General features: G+C 36.9%; 1 protein-coding gene across 3 annotated transcripts in view; it reads right to left on the minus strand.

The window, feature by feature from the left end:
- Positions 1-20,495, minus strand: part of SLCO1A2 (solute carrier organic anion transporter family member 1A2) — a 131,911-nt gene that overhangs the window by 36,820 nt on the left and 74,596 nt on the right. The window contains exons 2-3 of one of the 3 annotated variants that reach the window (XM_049882598.1): positions 853-1,044; positions 382-498 (exon numbers count right to left, since the gene is read on the minus strand). In XM_049882598.1, the coding sequence (XP_049738555.1) occupies positions 382-441 (60 nt within the window). In that variant the 5' untranslated portion in view covers positions 442-498; positions 853-1,044. Of the gene's footprint in view, positions 1-381; positions 504-852; positions 1,045-20,495 lie in introns of those variants that run through there. The other 2 variants (XM_049882599.1, XM_049882600.1) reach the window with 2 other exon arrangements.

Raw genomic sequence — 20,495 nt, forward strand, 5'->3', positions numbered from 1 at the left:
TCCATCGAACCATTTCCTAGGAGAATCCCCCACACCCAAAGTCCTGGAAGGCTGGAGATTGAATTGATCCATGTTTCCTGAAGAATTTCACTTTGATCCATGAAAATAATGTATGCCTGAAAATTTTTAAGTTCCTGTTTTCCATTGGAAGTCCCTCAAAACGTTCCTGATTAAATTGCCTGAGTCAATAATCCTATTTAGACACACCCTCAGTTACAAAACCAGCTTCTTTAAATCAAGAAATTACCACTAGATCTGGCAGTATGACATTCCTATTAGATCACTTCAGACAGATGTGAGCAATTTTACAAGGACTAAGTTCAATGTATATATATATCTCAATATATGTACACGTATACCCACACAAAAAAAATGCCATACCTTCATCTTGGAAAAACATCTTATTCTGTGGGTTTCAGTTCTTTCCTCAGTTTCTCCCATGTCGTTCTTCTGAATGTTCCAAGGTATTTATCTTTTAAGTCTTGATATTTCTCAGGTCTATCCTTTTACAAAAACAAAAATCTATTAAATAACTGACAAAATCATATGCCCTCATTCTTTGGACGAATGTTCTCAATTTGAATAAGGCAACTGGAACCCATTGTCTCACAAAAATACTGAGGAAGCTATTTATTCAGATCTAGAAAATAATGGTGTTGGAGGAGATTTAGTTGTTAATTTTCTATTGAAAAGTTAATGTCAAATAACTTAGTTACTCTTTAGTGAGATTAAAGATATTGTAATAATTTGTTATGGTTTCCTCACAAAATAATAATGGTCATGTGGTTAAAATAAAGTTTTTTATTTGTTTAGCCAAAACGAATAGCATCAAAGTGAACTCCTTGGACTTACATGAAAATTGCTGCTTGTGAGAACACACAGACTTTGATTTCTGTTTGTGCTAACAATCTGCTCCAGCAAGCCTACAAAGGTTCAAAAATCTCTATTTGGCCAGGCTCCCTCTTCAAGTTCTTTGTGTTCCAAGACTTCCCTGGAGTCTCAGGAAGGGAAATGCTTTCTGGGGCACTGCTGATTCACAGAAACCTGGGGAGACATGGAATTGTAATCATGGAAATAGCCTAGGTAAAAATAATAAATAATTCTATCATCTGGAAAAGCATCCTAGAGTTGCAAGTGAAGATGTAAGGTTTAGGTGAGGATCAACCATGTAAGTGGAGATCTATATGTATATATGTTTGTAGTTATAGATACATCTATGTATATTTGTATGTATATATAACATGGAGGCACATTTTTTATACATAAAACAAAAGGATGACTTAAACGCCATTAAATTCTATGAAGACCTTTGTCAAAGATTTTTTTTTTTGTCTTGAGACTAGGATAATATTTTGTACCCAAACCAGTCTTTCACTTTGACAATATTTATTCTCAGATTCTCAAACTTAGAGTTGCAGTATGCTGTCTTAACAGTATCCTCTGCATTAATATATTTTAAATTGTCTCTTCAACAAGTGATCTTGAATGGCACTACTTTTAAAAAACCTAAGCGCTTTACCTCCACAAATTTGTTGAATCCATACCCATACACATTAAGGCAACAGCTAAAGCACACTTATATACGAGCTCAGTTCTCTCTACTCATTCTCTTACGAAGGTAACAAATACCTCTCAAAAGCCTACTTTCTGCATCGACTACTACGCATAAGTCATTGCGCTAAGCACTGGAAAGTCAGTGGTGAAAAAGACAAGTGAGTTGTCCTATGGATAAGATGGCTAGAGAAGGATAAGGCTTTATGGAAGATAGTTAAACCCAGACCCCAAGGAACTTACACTTTAATAGTGAAATGTGAAAAATTTTAAACAAAACACAATGGAACAGAACCATGTAGAGTATAATCAAGTACAAACTGTTTGGTATGTAAGTGGTGAAATAATCCATAGGTCATGGATGAAAGCTATCAGAAATACTTCTGGCAATGTTGAACGGCCATAGAAATAAACTTGCACTGAAACCCCTCAGATAAAATTCCAAAGTACCTTAAAAAAAAAAAAAAAAAAAAAAGGCAGGTGTCATGGAGTAGATTCTGACCCACGGTGACCCCATTTGTGTCAGAGTAGAAACGTGCTTCATATGGTTTCCAATGGCTGATTTTTCAGAAATGCATTGCCAGGCCTTTCTTCTAAGGCACCACTGGGTGGATTCAAACCTCTAATGCTTTGGTTAGCAGCTGAGCACACTAACCATTTGCACCACATAGGGACTCCAAATCACCTTAACTACAGTGCAAACACCTGACAATTGTTTTGGAAAACTAATAGCATTAATTTGTCAAAAGAATAGAAACTGCTAATATTTGGTCCTCATTCCTAATACATATAAATACATATACTTTTATCAAAATCTCTCAACTGCCCTCATTTCTTCCTTTTTATCCCTTTAGAACTCAATCCCTCTCCCCTACCTTTTTTTCTTCAACTCCTCTTTGCCAATATCCAAGCCCAATATAATCACCCTATCAAAAATAAGAGAGCACTTATTCCTTTTCCATGTCAAAGTCATCTCCATTGCTTTTAGCGGCCAAAAATCATGACTATTCAAAACGCCTATTTCCCATATTTAGCTAAGAAACATAGAAACTGGAATTAGTGCCACAGAAAATCACAGGAAAATTTTGAAGTTTCTCCTGCAAATTATAACATTATCTAACCACCTAGGACAGGTTTTTGTTATCTTGCCTCCAAAATCTGTTTCAAAATATTTTTTGGTGTCTTGAGAAAAGTTTTACAAACTGCCTTGACTAGGGTAAGAGGCAGTGTTTGAAGTTAAGCACTCTGAAGGAATTAAAGGTGATTAAATTAACCCTAAACCTTCCCTAACTTGCCAGTTTAAACAATGAAAACATTTTATATTTACAGCCACGTTTCTAAAAAATTTAATGGAGAAAAAGAAATGATGAATAAAACCTATTCTGTTTGTTCAACAAAATTCGTGAATCCAGTAGTTAACATTACACTCACTGTTGAGCGCTTTGGTCCAAAATTGGGAGGATTTACCCCTTTGTTTCTTCATATCCACAAAGCCCCACAAGTGCCAGCCATGTGAACAATCTCCTTTTGTTAGCACAGTGTTGTTTACAGTGTGACTTGTGCCCCTGGGACCATACAGCGTCATCAACAAATCCCCATCAATCATCACTGCTAATGAAAACGACTCTTGCTGAAGTTTTATAAAGTGAAGAGTCATTCTATTCCCCTAACTCTTCCTTCTCAGAGTTCAGATGGAAGCAGGTAATGCCTCAGTATGCTTTCTCATACAAACGGGGCTGAGTTTCTTCTGTGCCTACCGGTCACACTCTGTGGTTTTTGACATACCTAGTTGCCCCCTTAAGGACATGTCTTAATCACAAGAAAAAAAAAAAAACTTTACAAAATGAATAAACAATCTTGTTTGTGCTCTTTCTTCAGTATTAAATATACTGACATAATTTGTAATCATTAGAAATCAACTGGAAAAAAAAAGCATGCATTTAATTTTACATTAGTGTCTGCTATTGAATTAATGAAATAAAGATTTTAGCATGGAAAAGCTAGTACATACATGGAGAAGACTTAGGAGAATGTCCTTTCCTTGGAGAAAAATAAAGAGTCACACCTGCAAAACTCTTATGAAGAATCATTTATTTCCAGAGTCTCCAAATGACTCCTAGCTCTGAGAGAAGAGAGCAGCCTCATGGGCGGTATCCAGCTGAAAGAGATTCAACCAATACCAAACCCAGCAAGGAAGTGTCAAATGAAGTACATGTAGAAGCAACAATGACTTTTTGTATGATGCCTAGCAAATTATTTCACTTCTGTTAGCTCATTTTCATCAGAAATCAAAGGATAAAATAATACATTCTATAAATCAGCCTTACAAATATGGGTATTATCTTGCTTCCTACGTTTAGAGATACCAGGGATGCATCATTCTGAGCAAAACAAGGGAGAAACTTAGCTGACCATAGAGTTTTACTGATACATATGATCTCATCATGCAAAGCAAAGAATAGGACTCACAGAAACACAAGCAAAAGCAAAGCAATCAAGCAGCGAATATACCCACACTGTTGCTTTGCATAACCTACCGTCTAACTCTGAATAATAGAACAAGGAGCAAAAAAATAAAGCTGAAAGTTGAGCTCTATATAACTGGCTATGCATGCCATCAGTGTTACACCTGGTACAAGTAATATTAGGAAATAATTAGAGAATTACGGGAGTAACCTGTGTTTACCACACTTCTGATATGAACTTATTAATTTCTGCAGATCATTATCCCATTATTCTCTCTCTTTTGCCTAGGTAGCAATAACTTTAAATATACAGACATGTACTTCCATTTAATTTATGCCTAGTAAATACTGAACTGTTGTTCCCTTTTTCTTATAAAGATAATGCTTTATCTGTTTGTATAACTTCAAAGGTAACTGAAAATCTAATAAGATGTTTGGATTTTTTTCCCCAGCTCATTTATTTGTGTATTTGTTCACATTAATGGCTATAGGGAGGTGTCTGAGATAGTCACATGTCAGATCATGGTGCCCAGTTGGCCCAGGTATAATCCCAGATTATTTAAAATTTGTGAACCTATTTTTCCTTATTTAGACATTGGAATAATTATGCCTACCTGGCAATGAACATTGCTTTATGAAAATTATATAAGATCTCTAGCATGGTCGCTGGGATTAAACAGTCACTTTGTAAATGGCAATGATTATTATTCATTCATTCCACAAATATTTATTGAGACTATACCACATTCCAAGCACAGTAGTAGGTGCTAGGGATATGAAGATGAATAACATGTGCTTGCTTTCAAAAAAGGCCTCGTAAGCTATTGAGAGAAAGAGAATTCAATGAAAATAATAGCTAGTTAGTGCCATGATGAAGACAAGTTGAGCTAAGAAATAATGCAAAAAAAAAAAATGAGAATTTTTTTTTTTATTCATTTGGATATTTATTTGGATACAGTATAACAATTTAAGTGCTTGGGCTTTGAAATTAGGCACACCCCGTTGTAAACCTTGGTTTTAAAATTACTCGTGTGACATTGTAAAAGTCATTTAATCTATATATAAAATGAAGATATCTATTTTTTATATTGGTTAAGGTCCAGACAGGAAAACAGATCCCATGACAGGTAGTTTAATACAAAAAAAAAAAGAAAAATTGCCATTGATTCCGACTCATAGTGACCCTATAGGACATATTAGAATTGCCTCATAGGGTTTCCAAGGAGTGGCAGGTGGATTTGAACTGCCGACCTTTTGGGTAGCAGCCGAGCCTACTGGAAATTTAATATGGGAAACTACTTACAAAGATACTTAAAAAGGGATCAGAAGAGTTAAAATGCCAAACTGTAGATAGTGAGGCTGCCCAGATGTTTACAACAGCAGAAGGCGCAGGGACTTGTAGGTCTGTATCAGAAAGGGAACGGGCTGAACCGCAGGAGCCTGAGCCCCTGTGGACACACACCCACTGCCAGAGGCACCACTAAAAGCAGTAAGGGGAGACAGCGCCCTGGCTTTTCCCTTCTCCACAACTCCAGCCTCACGCCAATGTCTCTCACTGACACAACCCAACAGAACGTTAGATGGCCACAGAGCCCAGGAAACAGTTTTCAGAAGTCAGTCTCCCGGGATACGGAGTAGATAAGTGAAGGGAGGGAATAAATAGATAAGAAGGGAGGGAATAAATTGGAGGAGGCCAGAGAGGCAAATGACCAACACAACTATAATCAATGGTAGTAGAATTAAATAATACATGTTAAATGCATTATGCAATGCTAGTGCACAATCAACTTTCAGCAAAAGGTAACTATTCATATTACTGGATAATCATACCTTCAGCCCTCAGCCCTCCTTTTATTCTCAGTTATAAAAGATTCAGGGGACTGAACTATCTGCATAATTGGCCAGGTATCCACTTTACATATGTAGTCATGACAATCTCTATGTGATGCCAAATAAGAGATGAGATTTTGTCATCAAATCAACTGATATTCTAACTAGCTTGAATACATTAATCAATTGCTTTGGCATCTGGGTTAAACACAACCATAGTAATCAAATCTTCACACAGCAAGATATAATCCGTTTTCTAATTTAGGTTATGTGTGTGTAGAAAGGAAACCCTGGTAGCATAGTGGTTAAGAGCTATGTCTGCTAACCAAAAGGTCAGCAGTTTGAATCCACCAGGCGCTTCTTGGAAACCGTATGGGGCAGTTTCACTCTGTCCAATAGGGTCGCTGTGAGTTGGGATTGGCGGCAATGGGTTTGGTTTTGGTTTGGTGTATAGAAATGTCCAAAGAGAGTCAAGTAGATAGATGATACATGTTCTTGGTTATCTGTTTCAGCAGTCAGATTAAAGACAGCACAAAAAAGTCAAAAGTAAAACTTTTCTATGGTGGAAGGAGATAAAGGAGAAAGTATAATACTATGGAAGGAATGGTTCTTCCTCAATCCTATTGTCTCCTTCTATTTAGATGGTGTTCCATTGGCATAGCATCCCTTCCGTCTCTATATAACCTCACTCATTCTATGTGGGGAAGGTTACATGATTCACTGACTACATGGGGAAGTCTATTTGGAGTTTTTTTTTTTTTTTTCAATAATTTTTTATTGTGTTTTTGGTGAAAGTTAACACAGCAAATTTGTTCCCATTTGACAATTTCTACACAAATTGTTCAGTGACAGTACTTACATTTTTCACAATGTATAAACATTCTCTTTAACTACATTCTGGTTGTTCTGTTTCCAGTACTCTAGTTTCCCTGCCCCCTTATCTTCTCATCTTTGCTTTAGAGTAAATGTTGACTTTTTGGTCTCATACAGATTCTTTTTTTTGTGTGTGCTTCAAGTGAAAGTTTACAAATCAAGTCAGTCTCTCATACAAAAATTTATATACACCTTGCTATATACTCTCCTAGTTGACTTCCCCCTAATGAGAAAGCACACTCTTTCCCTCCACTCTTTCTTTTCATGTCCATTCGGCCAGCTTCTGACCCCCTCTGCCCTCTCATCTCCCCTCCAGACAGAAGATCTATATGGAGTTTTACTATTAGGACATCTGCCATCTGCCGGCCAACAGATACAAGCCACATTCTCCAATACCAGCTCGTTTAGTGTTAAGGAGGATATTTTGGACTCCATGTGCCATGTTTGCCTTATTTCTCAATTGGTTCGTCATTTGGATGGGAGAAGAAAACTGGTGTATACTGAACACCCTCTATGACCCCAGCATACAAGAAAAGCATGAAGAAGCAGATTTTTCTAAGGGACTAGCACCAAATTGGAAAAACCCAAGCCATAATATAATTCATACAATGTAATGCCATTTTTTTGTAAAACTGTATATGATTGGAGATAATAAAAATATAAACTCTTATTTGCTGCTGAAAAAAAAATTTTTTTTTTTTTTTATATGCTAGGCATTGTTCTAGGAGCTTTATACATGTCAACTGATTTAATTGTCATAAAACCCTACGACACAGGTACTATCATTATCACAGTTTTAAAGATTTGGGAACTAAGGCACAGAGAGGTCAAGTAACTTGCCCCAGGTCACATAGCTTGTAAGTGACAATGCCAGCATTCAGACCCAGGCAATCCAGCCCTAGCCACTACCTTAAACTGCCTGTGTATTAACTTAGGTAAAATACTGAAGAGCCTAAACCAGATCTTAAAAGTGATTATCTCTGGATAGGATTATGATTGGTATTGTTTGTTTTTCCTTTGGGAATCATTAAGTATTTTTTTCCAAGTAAAATAAATGGTTTAGGAAAAAAAGAATAAGCATCATGGGAATTGATTTTTTTTTAATGTAATAAGAACTCTGCAAAATTCTAATCCATATTAATGCTGCGTTCTTAACTTTTTCTTTTCTTGTTTATCTATTTTGCTTTCTCTAGGAACCTTGTGAAATATCAGTCTCCTCTTTCTTTGCCTTCTCTTTGATTATTTGGGGTTTAATTTAACAAAAAGGCCAAGGAATGTTAGCTCTGAAAGACACCTTCAGTCAGCTACTCTGAATTTTCCTATTGGTTCCATGCAATAATGGTAACAGTTCAAATTTCTGTTTTTAAATTAAAAAATAAAATAATTATCCGATTTATTTAAAGGGAGCAGTTTGGGGCTCTGAATAACTATCAAGTGAGATGCTCAGGGATAGTGTGCCTGTGACTCAGCCTCTCCTTCAGTTTACCCCTCAGCTGAATACCATTTTTCAGCATGGCGGTTTGGACCATTTGACAATTTTAGATTATCTTTATTCATGGTCATACAGTGTTTTATTTATACTACAACAGACCGTTTGATAAAGACAGAAAGGATGAAGAGCACTGATGTTAAAATGTAACCTAATGGGGAGCATAAAAATAATAATAACATGTTGTATGTTTCTCTCAAGATCACCTTCACCTAATCTGGAAGCGCAGCCCTGGTGCTACAGTGGTTAAGAGCTTGGCTGCTGATCAGAATGTTGGCAGTTTGAATCCACCAGCTCTTCCTTGGAAACCCTATGGGGCAGTTCTGCCCTGTCCTCTAGGGTCGCTATGAGTCAGAATCAACTCGATGTCAACGAGCTTAATCGGTAAATTTCATTCATCTACTCAAAAATTTTACCCTATTATTATTATTATTTACCTATTGCTTGTTTATGGTTCCATAGTTCAAAAATTCTGAAAAGGAATAACAGAACACAACAGAGAACTGTATCTACATGGGCTTTTCATACTCTGAGAAATAGCTGCAAATAATGATATAAAACCCAGTTTTGTATTTCCTCAATTAAAAAACAAAAAATAAAACACAAACATTATAAAACTAAGTTAACCGAGTCCTGAAACTTAAAAAAATAAATTAATTAAAAAATTTCAAACATCATAATGTTAGCTTTTTCTTATTTTAACACCTTAACACATGTAATAGAATAACTCCAATCTACATTTTGATATGACTCTTCGAAACCAAATACAACATATTGTCATCTTTGAATTTACTTCTCAACAGGTCTTGCTTGTCTCACAACATTCATTTAAAATAAGGAATGTATAACCCAATCAAACCCGTTAAGTCGATTCCAACTTATAGTGACCCTGTAGGACAGAGTAGAACAACCCCCATAGGGTTTCCAAAGAGTGGCTGGTGGATTTGAACTGCCGACCTTTTGGTTAGCAGCCAAATGCTTAACCACGGCACTATATTGCATGTTAAAGAAAGAAATTTGTCTTCATACTTAATATCATAATTAAATAAAGTTTACAATCATCTGAAAACATGTAAAATAAAACTTTTTAGGTAGAAGCATTTATTTTAAGTCAATCTTTTTTTTAATTCATGAAAGTTTTCAACATTGTGCGCTACTGTAAAGAAAATGGTGAGTCAAAAGAGATTGGCAAACATCGATCCAGTTAAGTTCTCATTTGACAAATATGAAAATGTCAGGAATTTTTCTGTATGTGTCCTTCATAGTCCATATGCACACAAAACACTTAGAAAATCACTTAAACACAGTCACAGTTTTGACTAAAAATCGAACTATCCACTGGCATCCATGATTCTTAGCCAGAACATAGTTCCACTGTCTTCAGTGTTTCTACCTGTCCACATTATATCACAATCTCAGACAGCGATGAAACTTGCTAAAGCAGAGTTTTTTGTAAAGAGTTCTATTTCCTTGATCTTTCCTGTTAGGTACCAGTGTTGTTTTGATAACTTTTATTTTGGTGTAATTTCAGTATTGTTTTGATAACTTTTCTTTTGGTATAATTTCAAACATAGGGAAGAGTTGCAAGAATTATACTAGGAATTTCCATATACTTTTTACTCACATTCACCAATTGTTTATATTTTGCTTTCTTTGCTTTTTCTCTCTCTCTTTACCTACCTATATGTGTGTGTGTGTATTTCCCTAATCACTTGAATAAATTGGAGATATTGTGGACTTCTACCATTAAATATTTCAGAATGTATTTCCTAAAAATAGGGAAATTTTATTACATAACCAACATTGATTTAACATTGACTCCATATTATCTAATCCACAGTCTGTATTCAAATTACGTCAATTGTCCACTGCTTTAGTCATCTAGTATTGCCATAACAGAAATACCACAAGTGGATGGCTTTAACAAAGAGAAACTTATTTCCTCACAATCTAGTAGGCTACAAGTCCAAATTCAGGGTGTCGGCTCCAGGAGAAGGTTTTCTCTCTCTGCCAGCTCTGGAGGAACGTCCGTGTCCTCAGTCTTCCCCTGGTCTAGCAGTTTCTCAGGCACAGGGACCCCAGGTCCAAAGGATGCACTGTGCTCCTGGTGCTGCTTTCTTGGTGGTATGAAGTCCCCAACTCTCTGCTTGCTTCCCTTTACTTTTATCTCTTGAGAGATAAAAGGCCACACCCCAGGGAAGCTCCCTTTACCTTGGATCAGGGAGGTGGCCTGAGTAAGGGTAGTGTTACAATCCCAACCTAATCCTCTCAACATAAAATTACAATCACAAAATGGAGGACAACCACACAATACTGGGAATCATGGCCTAACCAAGTTGATATACACATTTTGGGGGGAACATAATTTAATCAATGATATCCACATAATGTCCCTCATAGATTTTTTTTTTTCGTGGTCTAAGATCTAACCAGCACCACACAATGCAGTCAATTATCATATCTCCTAGCTCCTTAGTTTCCTTTCATCAGGAAGAGTTTCTCAGCCTTTTTTTCTCTTGATCTTGGTTTTTTTTTTCAAGAGTATAGGCCAGTAGTATTGTAAACTATCCCTCAATATGAGTCTGTCTGATGTTTCCTCGTAATTAAGTTTTGGTTGCACATTTTGGGCAGAAATACCATTAAAGTGATATTGTGTCCTTCTCAGCACATGATATCTTGCAAGGTTTGATATCAGTTTGTCCCAATACGAGTGTTAGCTTTGATCACATGTTTAAAGTATATCTGCCAGCTTTCTCAATATAAAGTTACTATATTTGCCTAAGTAATTTTTATAGACACACATTGAGACTATATAGTGTTTATATGTAAATATCCTGCTTCTCATCAAACTTTAATCCACTGGTTTTAGCATTCAGCAAAAATTTTCTAACCTCATATTAATGCTATATGTTTTAGTTGGCATTCTATTATAAGAAAGTTTTCCTTCTCTTCCCTATAATCATTTATTTCAGTATGGACTCATGAATTTTTATTTTATTCAATGATTCATAATCTGTTACCATCATTGTTTATATTCATGCTCAAATCGTCCAGTAGAAGCTCTTTCAGAGTGGTTCCTGTAACCTCTTGTTATGTACCCATGTCCAGTAAGAGCTCTTTGAAGCTAGTTCCTGCATCCTTTGATATGTCACCATCATTCTTTGAGCGCTTCCTTACTTTCTGACTCCAGAAGACATTCCAGCCTCTCTTTTTTTTTTTTCCACTTTCCCTGGCATGGTCTCTCAAATTAACCCTTTCCCCTTTCTTAAAAAAATAAATCCCTGGCTTCTTTTAGTGGAGAATAATAATTAGAATCTAAGATAAAAATAGAGATAGAAGTATGCATATATAAGCCAAAAAACAAACCTCCTCCCATCAAGTTGTTTCCAACTCATAGACCCCACGGGATTTCCAAGGCTATAAATCTCTGTGGAAGCAGACTGCCACATCCTTTTTCCCATGGAGCCACTGGTGGTTTTGAGCCACCAACCTTTCAGTTAGCAGCCAATCACTTTAACCACTGGGCCAACAGGGATCCTTATACGTATTCACACCTAGGAAATATATGTGTGTATCAACAGATATAAGTAAACGTATGAATAGTAAACATACTGATACCATAAACAAACTGGTATCATACTGATAATTTCAATCCAACAACACAGGGTACATTCTAGGACACCCTCTTTCTATATCCTCTCCATCACAAGAAACCTCTTTTTCATTATCCTCAATACAGTTATTTGCTCAAATATAGAATATATAGAAAATAGTTTCAGACTTGTTAAAGTCTGTGAGAAGCACACCTACTAAATAGAATTAATATGTGTTTACAGCTTTGCAGGCAAAGTTAACATACAGTGAAATGCACAAATTGTAAGTGTACAGATCAGTGTGTTTTGATAATTGAATACAACCACGTAGCACACATCCCTATCAAGAAATAGAGCATTTCCATCACCACAGAAATTTCCTTCATGGGCACCAGGATTTTAATAGTAAAGTCATTTGGGGTATTCTCAGTGCAGATTTTTTTAATTGTATGGAGGAGTCTTTTACCTTAGAATTTTTTAAAAACAACAAATAAATTAATTGAGAATGCCTGAACACACTGTAGAATACACACATATAGATACACTTAACTAAAGAATTTATAATAGGTTTATGATATTAATTTCGCCCAAACCAGAAAAAAAAAAAAACACTACCATCAAGTCAGTTCTGACCCATAGCAACCTTACAGGACAGAGTAGAACTGCCCCATAGGGTTTCCGAGTCCATAAATCTTTACGGAAGCAGACCGCCACAACTCCCTCCCAGTTAATTTCCAAAGGGAGACCAAATTAATAAGGAATAGGTAGAAGCTTTAGCCATGCGTAACTAAAAATGTCTTTATTTTCCCGGTCCCATTTGGATTTTGCTTCTGGCAGATTTGCTAACCATCCTCCTCTCTGACTCTGCATTGAAATAATCATTTTCTCCATCTGGGCCCTCATTACAAATTTCAGGTAATTTTTTATTTTGGATTCTGAAGAAAGTCTGTTTTCTCCCCAATATAGCTGACTCCCAAACCTAACACACCAACAAATTACCTTTGATTGTGTTTGCCAATAATTCCATCCCCTTTCTTACTTTAATAATTTAAAGTAAAATTAAACTTCTAAAAAAGCTTACCACCTTTTTAATTATTAGCCAGGGATGACGGGTGTTTTTATTTACAATTGCATTGTGATTTGCTCAGGTCTACCTCTTCTGAGTACTCTTTGGCCTCTGGCTGGTTGCCTCTCCAATAAGCTGTAGCAGTGGAAAACTTTTTCTTGTGTTTGCTTTTTGTTGTTGCCATCTTGCTTGTTTGGTTTTGTTTTCTAAAGGAATCTAAGAGGTCTGTAAGTATAGAATTAAAATCATGGGCCACAAAGTCAAGTTTGAGTACAGAGAGCAAGGAAGCACAGGGAGGGTGATGTGACCAGTGCTGACGCCGGTGAAAAGGTGATTAATTGAAAGGATTGGAGAGTTAGATAAATAACACATTATTGTTAAAGAAAAAAATTTTCAGGTGGATTTCATGGTGGGAGATACCTGATGGAGAGTAGTTTCTCGCACTGACAAGCCCACAGTACAGCTGGATATTGGGCTGTCGATCTGAGGGTGGAGGTGAAAGTCTCTGAATTGGAAGATTATTCAGAAAGACAACACCAGGGTTTGCATAGTTGATCCACAAGGGTGTAACTTTTTGCTTACTCAGACTAAGCAAAAAGGTTTTCAAATGCATTGTTCCGAAAAATCTCTGATAAATTTTATAGTTAATGTTTTAAATATGGTAAGCTCTTCTCTCATTTGTTTTTTAATTCCAATGGCCAACACTTTAAAAAAAGAACCTGTTTCCTCCTTGTTTTGTCCCCTTTCCTGACATAACCTTTACATATAAGGGATTTAGTATTTGTCCTTCTCTTGCTGGACACTCTTGTCTCAGATAATATCATCCACGTAATGAGTTTAAATTTCCAAAATACTGATGGACTTCCAAACCTACATCTTTATCTCTCAACTCTCTCCTGACCTGTAGATTCAGATTCTAACATGTTGCTTGTCATATTCTCATTAAGGAAAAACAAATAAACAAGCACCTACTCAAATCCATTACCTTCCCTCAATCCAATCTTATCCCTCTTTTCTGACGTCTATCTCTTTTAGAGGCTTGACCTTAACTAAAGTCTCCGGTTCTTCCAATTTATCATTAATACCACTACAGCAGATGCTTTGGTGTGCTCCCAGATTCCTTCTTCAGTACAAAAACATTTGGGAGTGTTTGCTGATGACTCACTTCTGAGACCCTCCTTAGGAATTATGCCTAGCTGAAGGGAGTTACCTTTTCCAATATTATACCCTCCTTCTAGTGGCCCTCTTGCTTCCATTTTGGATGTCACAAAGGTTCATTCCACCTTCAGAGCTTCTCATGGATTCAGTCAAGGTATCTGTTGCAAATGCATGGTAGTTAAATGCCTCCTTCTGCTCAATTCCATTTTTCTTTCTTCCTCACAGGGGCTATTCAATGAAGACTTCCCAATAAACTTTCTGCATGCTAATATCCATTTCAATCTATTTCCCCAGGACTCAACCTAATACAGTTGGTACAAGGAGTGATCTGATGAAGAAAACTCTAAAACATGATCTTGGCACAGAGTCAGCCATCACTGATAGTAGGTGAAATATACATTAGCCCTAGTAAGTGTTAAGATAAAATTATTAAATTTTTTTACAAGCAGTGGTATGCCAATGGAGGTGGGGGAAACACTGGCAGGAGTCTGAGATATTTGGAAGAAGGATTAATCATGAGTGCCATGGAATTCAATAGCTGTTGCTACAGACAATGGATACGTAAAACAAAAATAATAAAAGGCTGAGGAATAATAAGGGTAAATAATCACAAACGTAGGTGTAAGTGTGAAAACCAGAAAGGTGATTACTATCTCCTGTTGGGGGAGGGCACAAGAAACTGAGAATCTGGCCCAGGACTTAATTAAACAATATTGTATCAAAATTTCATATAAGATTAAATGCTCAAACCAGTTGGTCTCCTATGCAAAGTTCCCTACCCTGACTGGTAGGAAGCAGGACTCTGAGACCTGGGATGAGAACAGCTGAGTTAATACAATTGAAAATCTTGAATCACTAGATTCCCTAGAAGACTCTTCATTTCTCTTTGTTAAAGCCTATGATACGCCCCTTGCCTGAAGATAATTCAGAAGCCTCTGTCTTGCAAGACAAACCATGCTCGCTAAGCATCTCTTCCCACCTTTCCTAGTGACCACCAAACCAATAATTAGGCTTAAGTCACAACATAATCCTACTGTGGGAAGTGCTGGGAGCCTGCTAAGGGAGAAAAGACACTATATCCCAAAGAAGCTGCAGGACCTGGACAATGTTTATTGGCAGGAGCTAGAAGAGTTTGTATGGGACTGAATCCTGAGTGGGCTGGAAAAAGTTGGATAAGGAAAAACTAACCAAACTGGGATAACTGTGCTATAGTAAAAGATTTAATACCCTGGCAAGAGTTAAGCTACCATCTTCTGGAATGTCTCTTAGAAGCTTGGAAAAATGATAGACCACACTAAATAAGTAGAAATGCCACAATTTCCATGGTAAATCGTAGAAGGGGTCAAAAATTTCCAAAAAGTGGGTATGCTAGAGTAGATACATCTCATAATGCAAAAACCCACCAGCCATCTTTGTACTGTAAACAAATCCAGAGGATGCTCCACATACCAGAGCAATAAGGAATTAACTGGTGAAAATTGTTGAGAAATGCAGTGGTGGCTGACCTCAGTAGGCTATCAATGACATTAAGAGATGCTGGTGGCTTAGTAGTTAAGAGCTACAGCTGCTAACCAAAAGGTTGGCAGTTCAAGTCCACCAGGCACTCTTTGGAAACTCCAGGGGGCAGCTCCAGTCTGTCCTATAAGGCTGCTATGAGTCGGAATCAACTCCACAGCAATGTGTTTGGATTTTTTGTTTGTTTTTTTAATCTTAGACCAGGGATCTTTGAGTGCAAAGGGTATGATAGGACCACAAAACAATAGAGGTCAGCTGGTAGCACTTAAACATCAGGAGCAAAGTGAGTACAATTATTGTAATAAGCACCAAGGTTGGGGTGGCAACCAAGGAAATCTGAATTGCAGAAAGGTATGGGGATAGTTAACAGAACACAACATCCCTAGGGGCAAGATAGATGGGTACTCAACAAGAGTATTTCTCAATCTACCCACGCAAAAGAAATCAAGAAAGCAATTCTCATGACCAAGCCTGGCCTCAAGGAAGCCTGGAAGTATACACGACCAAGATGAAAAGTCACATGAAAAGGGTGTGGGTGTATGATTTTATTAAGGGAAAGCTCGAAGAATTGGAAACAATACTGCAATCTCCCACATTCTTCCCTCTTGGTCACAATTACTTGTTTTCCACTCATAAAATATATTCATAACCTATATCTCATGATCTACATCAGATCCAGAAGTAAGAGAATCTACTTGATCCAGAGTCCTATGAAGACAGATTACCTGCCCTTCACACAAAGAACAGGAACAGGAGAACCACATTAAATGCTCCTGTTCAAAAGGAGAGAAAATGGCAGGCACGTTGCAAATGTTCTTGGCTTAGACCCCAGTTCTACTAGTCTGTGGGCACCCCTACTCCAGCCCATTTTTCTCCCCGGGTGCATCCTCCTTGTCCACATCAATACATTAAAGAATATGCCTTCTTTGACAGCTGAGGATCTTTATCAGCCTACTTAACTGTCTGTAGAAAGTGGGGACCCAAAGATGTTTTACATCTCTTCAGTCACCATGTCTTTTAATCTAGCCTGGCAGCACTTTTGGCAAAACAGCACTCTCGAAAACTTTGTTGGTTTTCTAGGAATTTGATTACAATCAGTAATATGCATCCAAAGCCATGCACACAATTTATTTCAAGACATGTTTCTATCTACCTAAATTTAAATTCAGATATTGAGTATACTAGACCTCCATGGCACTGTGTTCTTAAAAGCCTTTTTGTCCAAGCGAAAGAATCTGCTAGGCATGGTCTTCGTCCTTTCAGGAGGCCTTACGAAGGCCATAACTTTGCTGTAAGGTTGTCCCCAAAGGGCAGTTCTTGAATATTTTTCAAGAGGCCATGTCTTAATGGCCATATTTCAATGTGGTGAAAAATAATTTCAGCTTCCAGTTCTAAATTTCTGGGTTATTTTCCTTCTCAATTCTGCTTGCTAACAAGCCACTTATTTTCTAAACATATCTCTTTTTTTTGTAGTATCTTATCAATTAGGCTTAGCAACAACCAGCTTGCACTATCAGCACTGCCTCAAGACCTTCTTGCCAATGCACAAATTCATTAGATACTTTTTCCTGCCTAGGTTGTTGCAGACAACGATTTGACCAAATGTTTTACCACCACCTAAAAAAAAAAAAAAATTTTTTTTTTTTTTAACATGGGTCACCATTTTTCCAGCCTGCATTACAGTTCCTTACCACTTGGTTCTAAAACCAGTGCCATCTAGATGGTATTTTTGTTACAAAAGCACCTCGTTTCCAGAACCAATTTCTGGATTTAGTTTCTGAAGTGATACTGCTGCATAAAAAAAAAAAAAACCTCAAAATTCTCAATGCCTTTAAAGACAACAAGTATTTATTTTCATATTTACAACTCTATTGGTTGCCTGTGGGTCAGAGATAGGATGTGCTTGGCTGGGCCAGACTGGGTATCACACTTCTAGTTAGGTTTAATTGTACTTCGCATGTTTTAATTTGAAGACATGTGTTATCTGATACATTTTCTTTTCATGTCAGATAACAATAATGCAAAGCGAGGCAAGTAGAAAAAATGTAACACCCCTCAATGGCTCATTTTGGAACTAACACAACATCATCCTGTCTACATTCTACTGACTAAAGCGTGCCAAATGTCCAAGCCGATATCAACAGGGCAAAGATAGCCCCCACAGTGGGAAGTGCTGCAAAGTCATATGACCCTAATTGTTAAATCTATATTTGTTTCTATACTCACCCAGTGCTCCAACTACACATATCTATGCTACATACTCATATGCTTATACCTTGTCTTATGCCCTTCTATTTCACCAGAATATGTTTATGCCTTTTCTGTTATGTAAATTCCACTTATTCTACAAAATCAAACCCAAAAAGTATCACTCTTTGAAATCCCCCCCATTCCATCTTCATCTACCTTCATATAATTTATTGTTTATTATTCTACCACAGTCTCTGGATTATAGGGATGCACCTGTATATCCAACCAGGTTATAATCTTGTTGAGGGAAGATAAAATATCTTATTTGTTGTCCTCCTCCACGACACAGCTTCACCAAATGGTGTGCCACTTATTCAATGGATGGGTTGGAGGTAGGACAAGATACTAGTAGTCCAATCAAAGAATGGCCAGTTCAGTCCTGGAGCAGCCAGAACTTCATGATTGGTCACTTCCAGTTGAGAGCAACAGCTTTTGTTTACCCTGGTATGAAATACAAATAGTTATTTCTGTATGTTGTAGAAAAAGCTCTAAAGCCCCTAGAAAAGTGCCATCCTGTTAGTAAATACTTAACAAATGCTTGTCGAATAAGTGAATAATTGAGTGGACAATAATATCCTCTCTAAAACTAAATAAATAGAATAATAAAATCATGAATTGCTAAGCAAGTATTCTAAGTTTAAAATATTCTCAAAGTAATATACCTTTTGTCAGAGTTCAGGATGCATAAATCAAATGAACTATCATAGAATTTCTCAGCTCTGATGTCAGTATATAGAAATATCTATGATTGTAAATATTGCATAAAAACAACATGCTTGATTAACATGTAAAAAGGCAATATTGGCTAACTCTTTTTTTTCCACACTAAAATCCAGCCAATATGAACGTGTCAGATGGTAATAAACATAAGGTTGACTGAAAAACTTGTCTCTTACATTTGGTCAGGACAGAGAAAATTATACTTCCTTGGGGCTGATGAAAACATGCAAGTTGAGTTACGATGCAAACTAATTTCTATATGTCTGTTTTATCTGCATCTAAATCTTGGATGACCTCATGAAGCAAGAAATCAGAAAATATGACGAAAGTATAAAAAATGAGCTTTGCTTCATTTCCTATACTTGATACTAGAGAGCTGTCTCCTTACCTTGTTTTATTTTTTATGACACTCAGACTAAGACAGATGAAGTGGGTAAAAATTCTAGGCACGTCCCTGAGTTTAGGGATCTATCACTGAGGGGAAAACCTGTGAAAAAGTTCTGTGAACGCTGTTATTTATCTAATCATGTCAGTTATCCCTCCTAAAAAAAAAAAAAATTATTTATTATTTTTTTTTTATTTAAATCCTAAATAGTCCTTGAATTAATTCAATTTTTTTTTTCCTTTTCCACCATGGTCCAATTTGCCATCTTGTCTCATGTGGTCTCAATCTCATTACTTTTATTTAGTAGAGGTAAATAGTTCTTTCTCCTTTATCTGATTGCATACTTCTCCCTGTTAGTCTTCTCAGTATCACATTTGTTCAATAAACATGTATTATGCACCTAATATATGCAGAATAGTCTTGTAAATGCTGAGATGATAAGTACCTTTAGAAGACATGTTTTCTGTTATAGGAGGAGCTCTGTTGACTAGTAAATAATATCTACAACAGGAACTGTGGTACAAAGTTAGTGTCATGCAAGTGGAGTAGAAAGTTCTAGGGCTAAAAGGTAAGATTATAGGTTTTGGGGTCAGACTACCTTTATTCCAATCCAGATGTACAACCTTCCAGCTACGTGACCTTTGGGAAAATTATCTAACCTGCTTCCTTATCAATAAAATTGACTCAATAAGAGTATATACTTACAGGTTTGTTGTGACAATCAAGTGATTTAATATGTGTAGAGATTTTAGCATTGTGCCTGGCATGTAGAAAGTGTCCAATAAATATTATTGTTATTAAGGGAGAGAAAAAAATCACATCTGACTTAGGGAATCAAAGAAGGTTTCATGAATTAGGCAGAATTCCAGTTGGTTGTGACAGAGTTTGGAAGTAGAGGAGAGAGGGTATGCCAGACAGGAGAGTAACAGAGCAGAGGTCTAGAGTGAAGTAGGCAGGACTCCTTTAAGAAGCGCTGCACTCTCCATTGTGGGCACAATGGAAATACGGCTAAAGCCATGAAGCTGGTTATATACTAACCAAAAAAAAAAAAAATCCATTGTCGTCGAGTCAATTCCGACTCATAGCGACCCTACAGGGCAGAGCAGAATTGCCCCATAGAATTTCCAAGGAGCTCCTGGTGGATTTGAACTGCCGACCTCTTGGTTAGTAGCTGTAGCACTTAACCACTACAACACGATACCTATTTTTTTCCCTTTCTTCCTTCTCTCACCCTCACCTCTTCTGCTGTTTCTAACCTGATATTCTCTCTCTGTGTAAAAAAAAAAAAAAAAAGGATGGATTAGAAGATTACATTATTTTCCAGAAGAGGAAACTGAGACCACAATCATTAAGAGATTAGCCTTAGGTCATACATCTAGATATTTGCAGGGCAAAAAATCATCTGCCCCATGTCCATAGCAGTTCTCTTGCCTACATTCTCTTTCAGCCTTTTCTCAACTCTGCCCTCCCAAGCCCCCAACACACACTCACACACATGCACACACACCTGATTTCTCCATCCATTTACAGGAAGAAAAATGTATATTCTAATGTAAACATCTGGAAGCAATGATACCTTGTCTAAACTAAACCAAAGGAG

Source organism: Elephas maximus, chromosome 4 (genome assembly GCF_024166365.1).
Source record: "Elephas maximus indicus isolate mEleMax1 chromosome 4, mEleMax1 primary haplotype, whole genome shotgun sequence".
Classification (NCBI taxonomy): Eukaryota; Metazoa; Chordata; class Mammalia; order Proboscidea; family Elephantidae; genus Elephas; species Elephas maximus.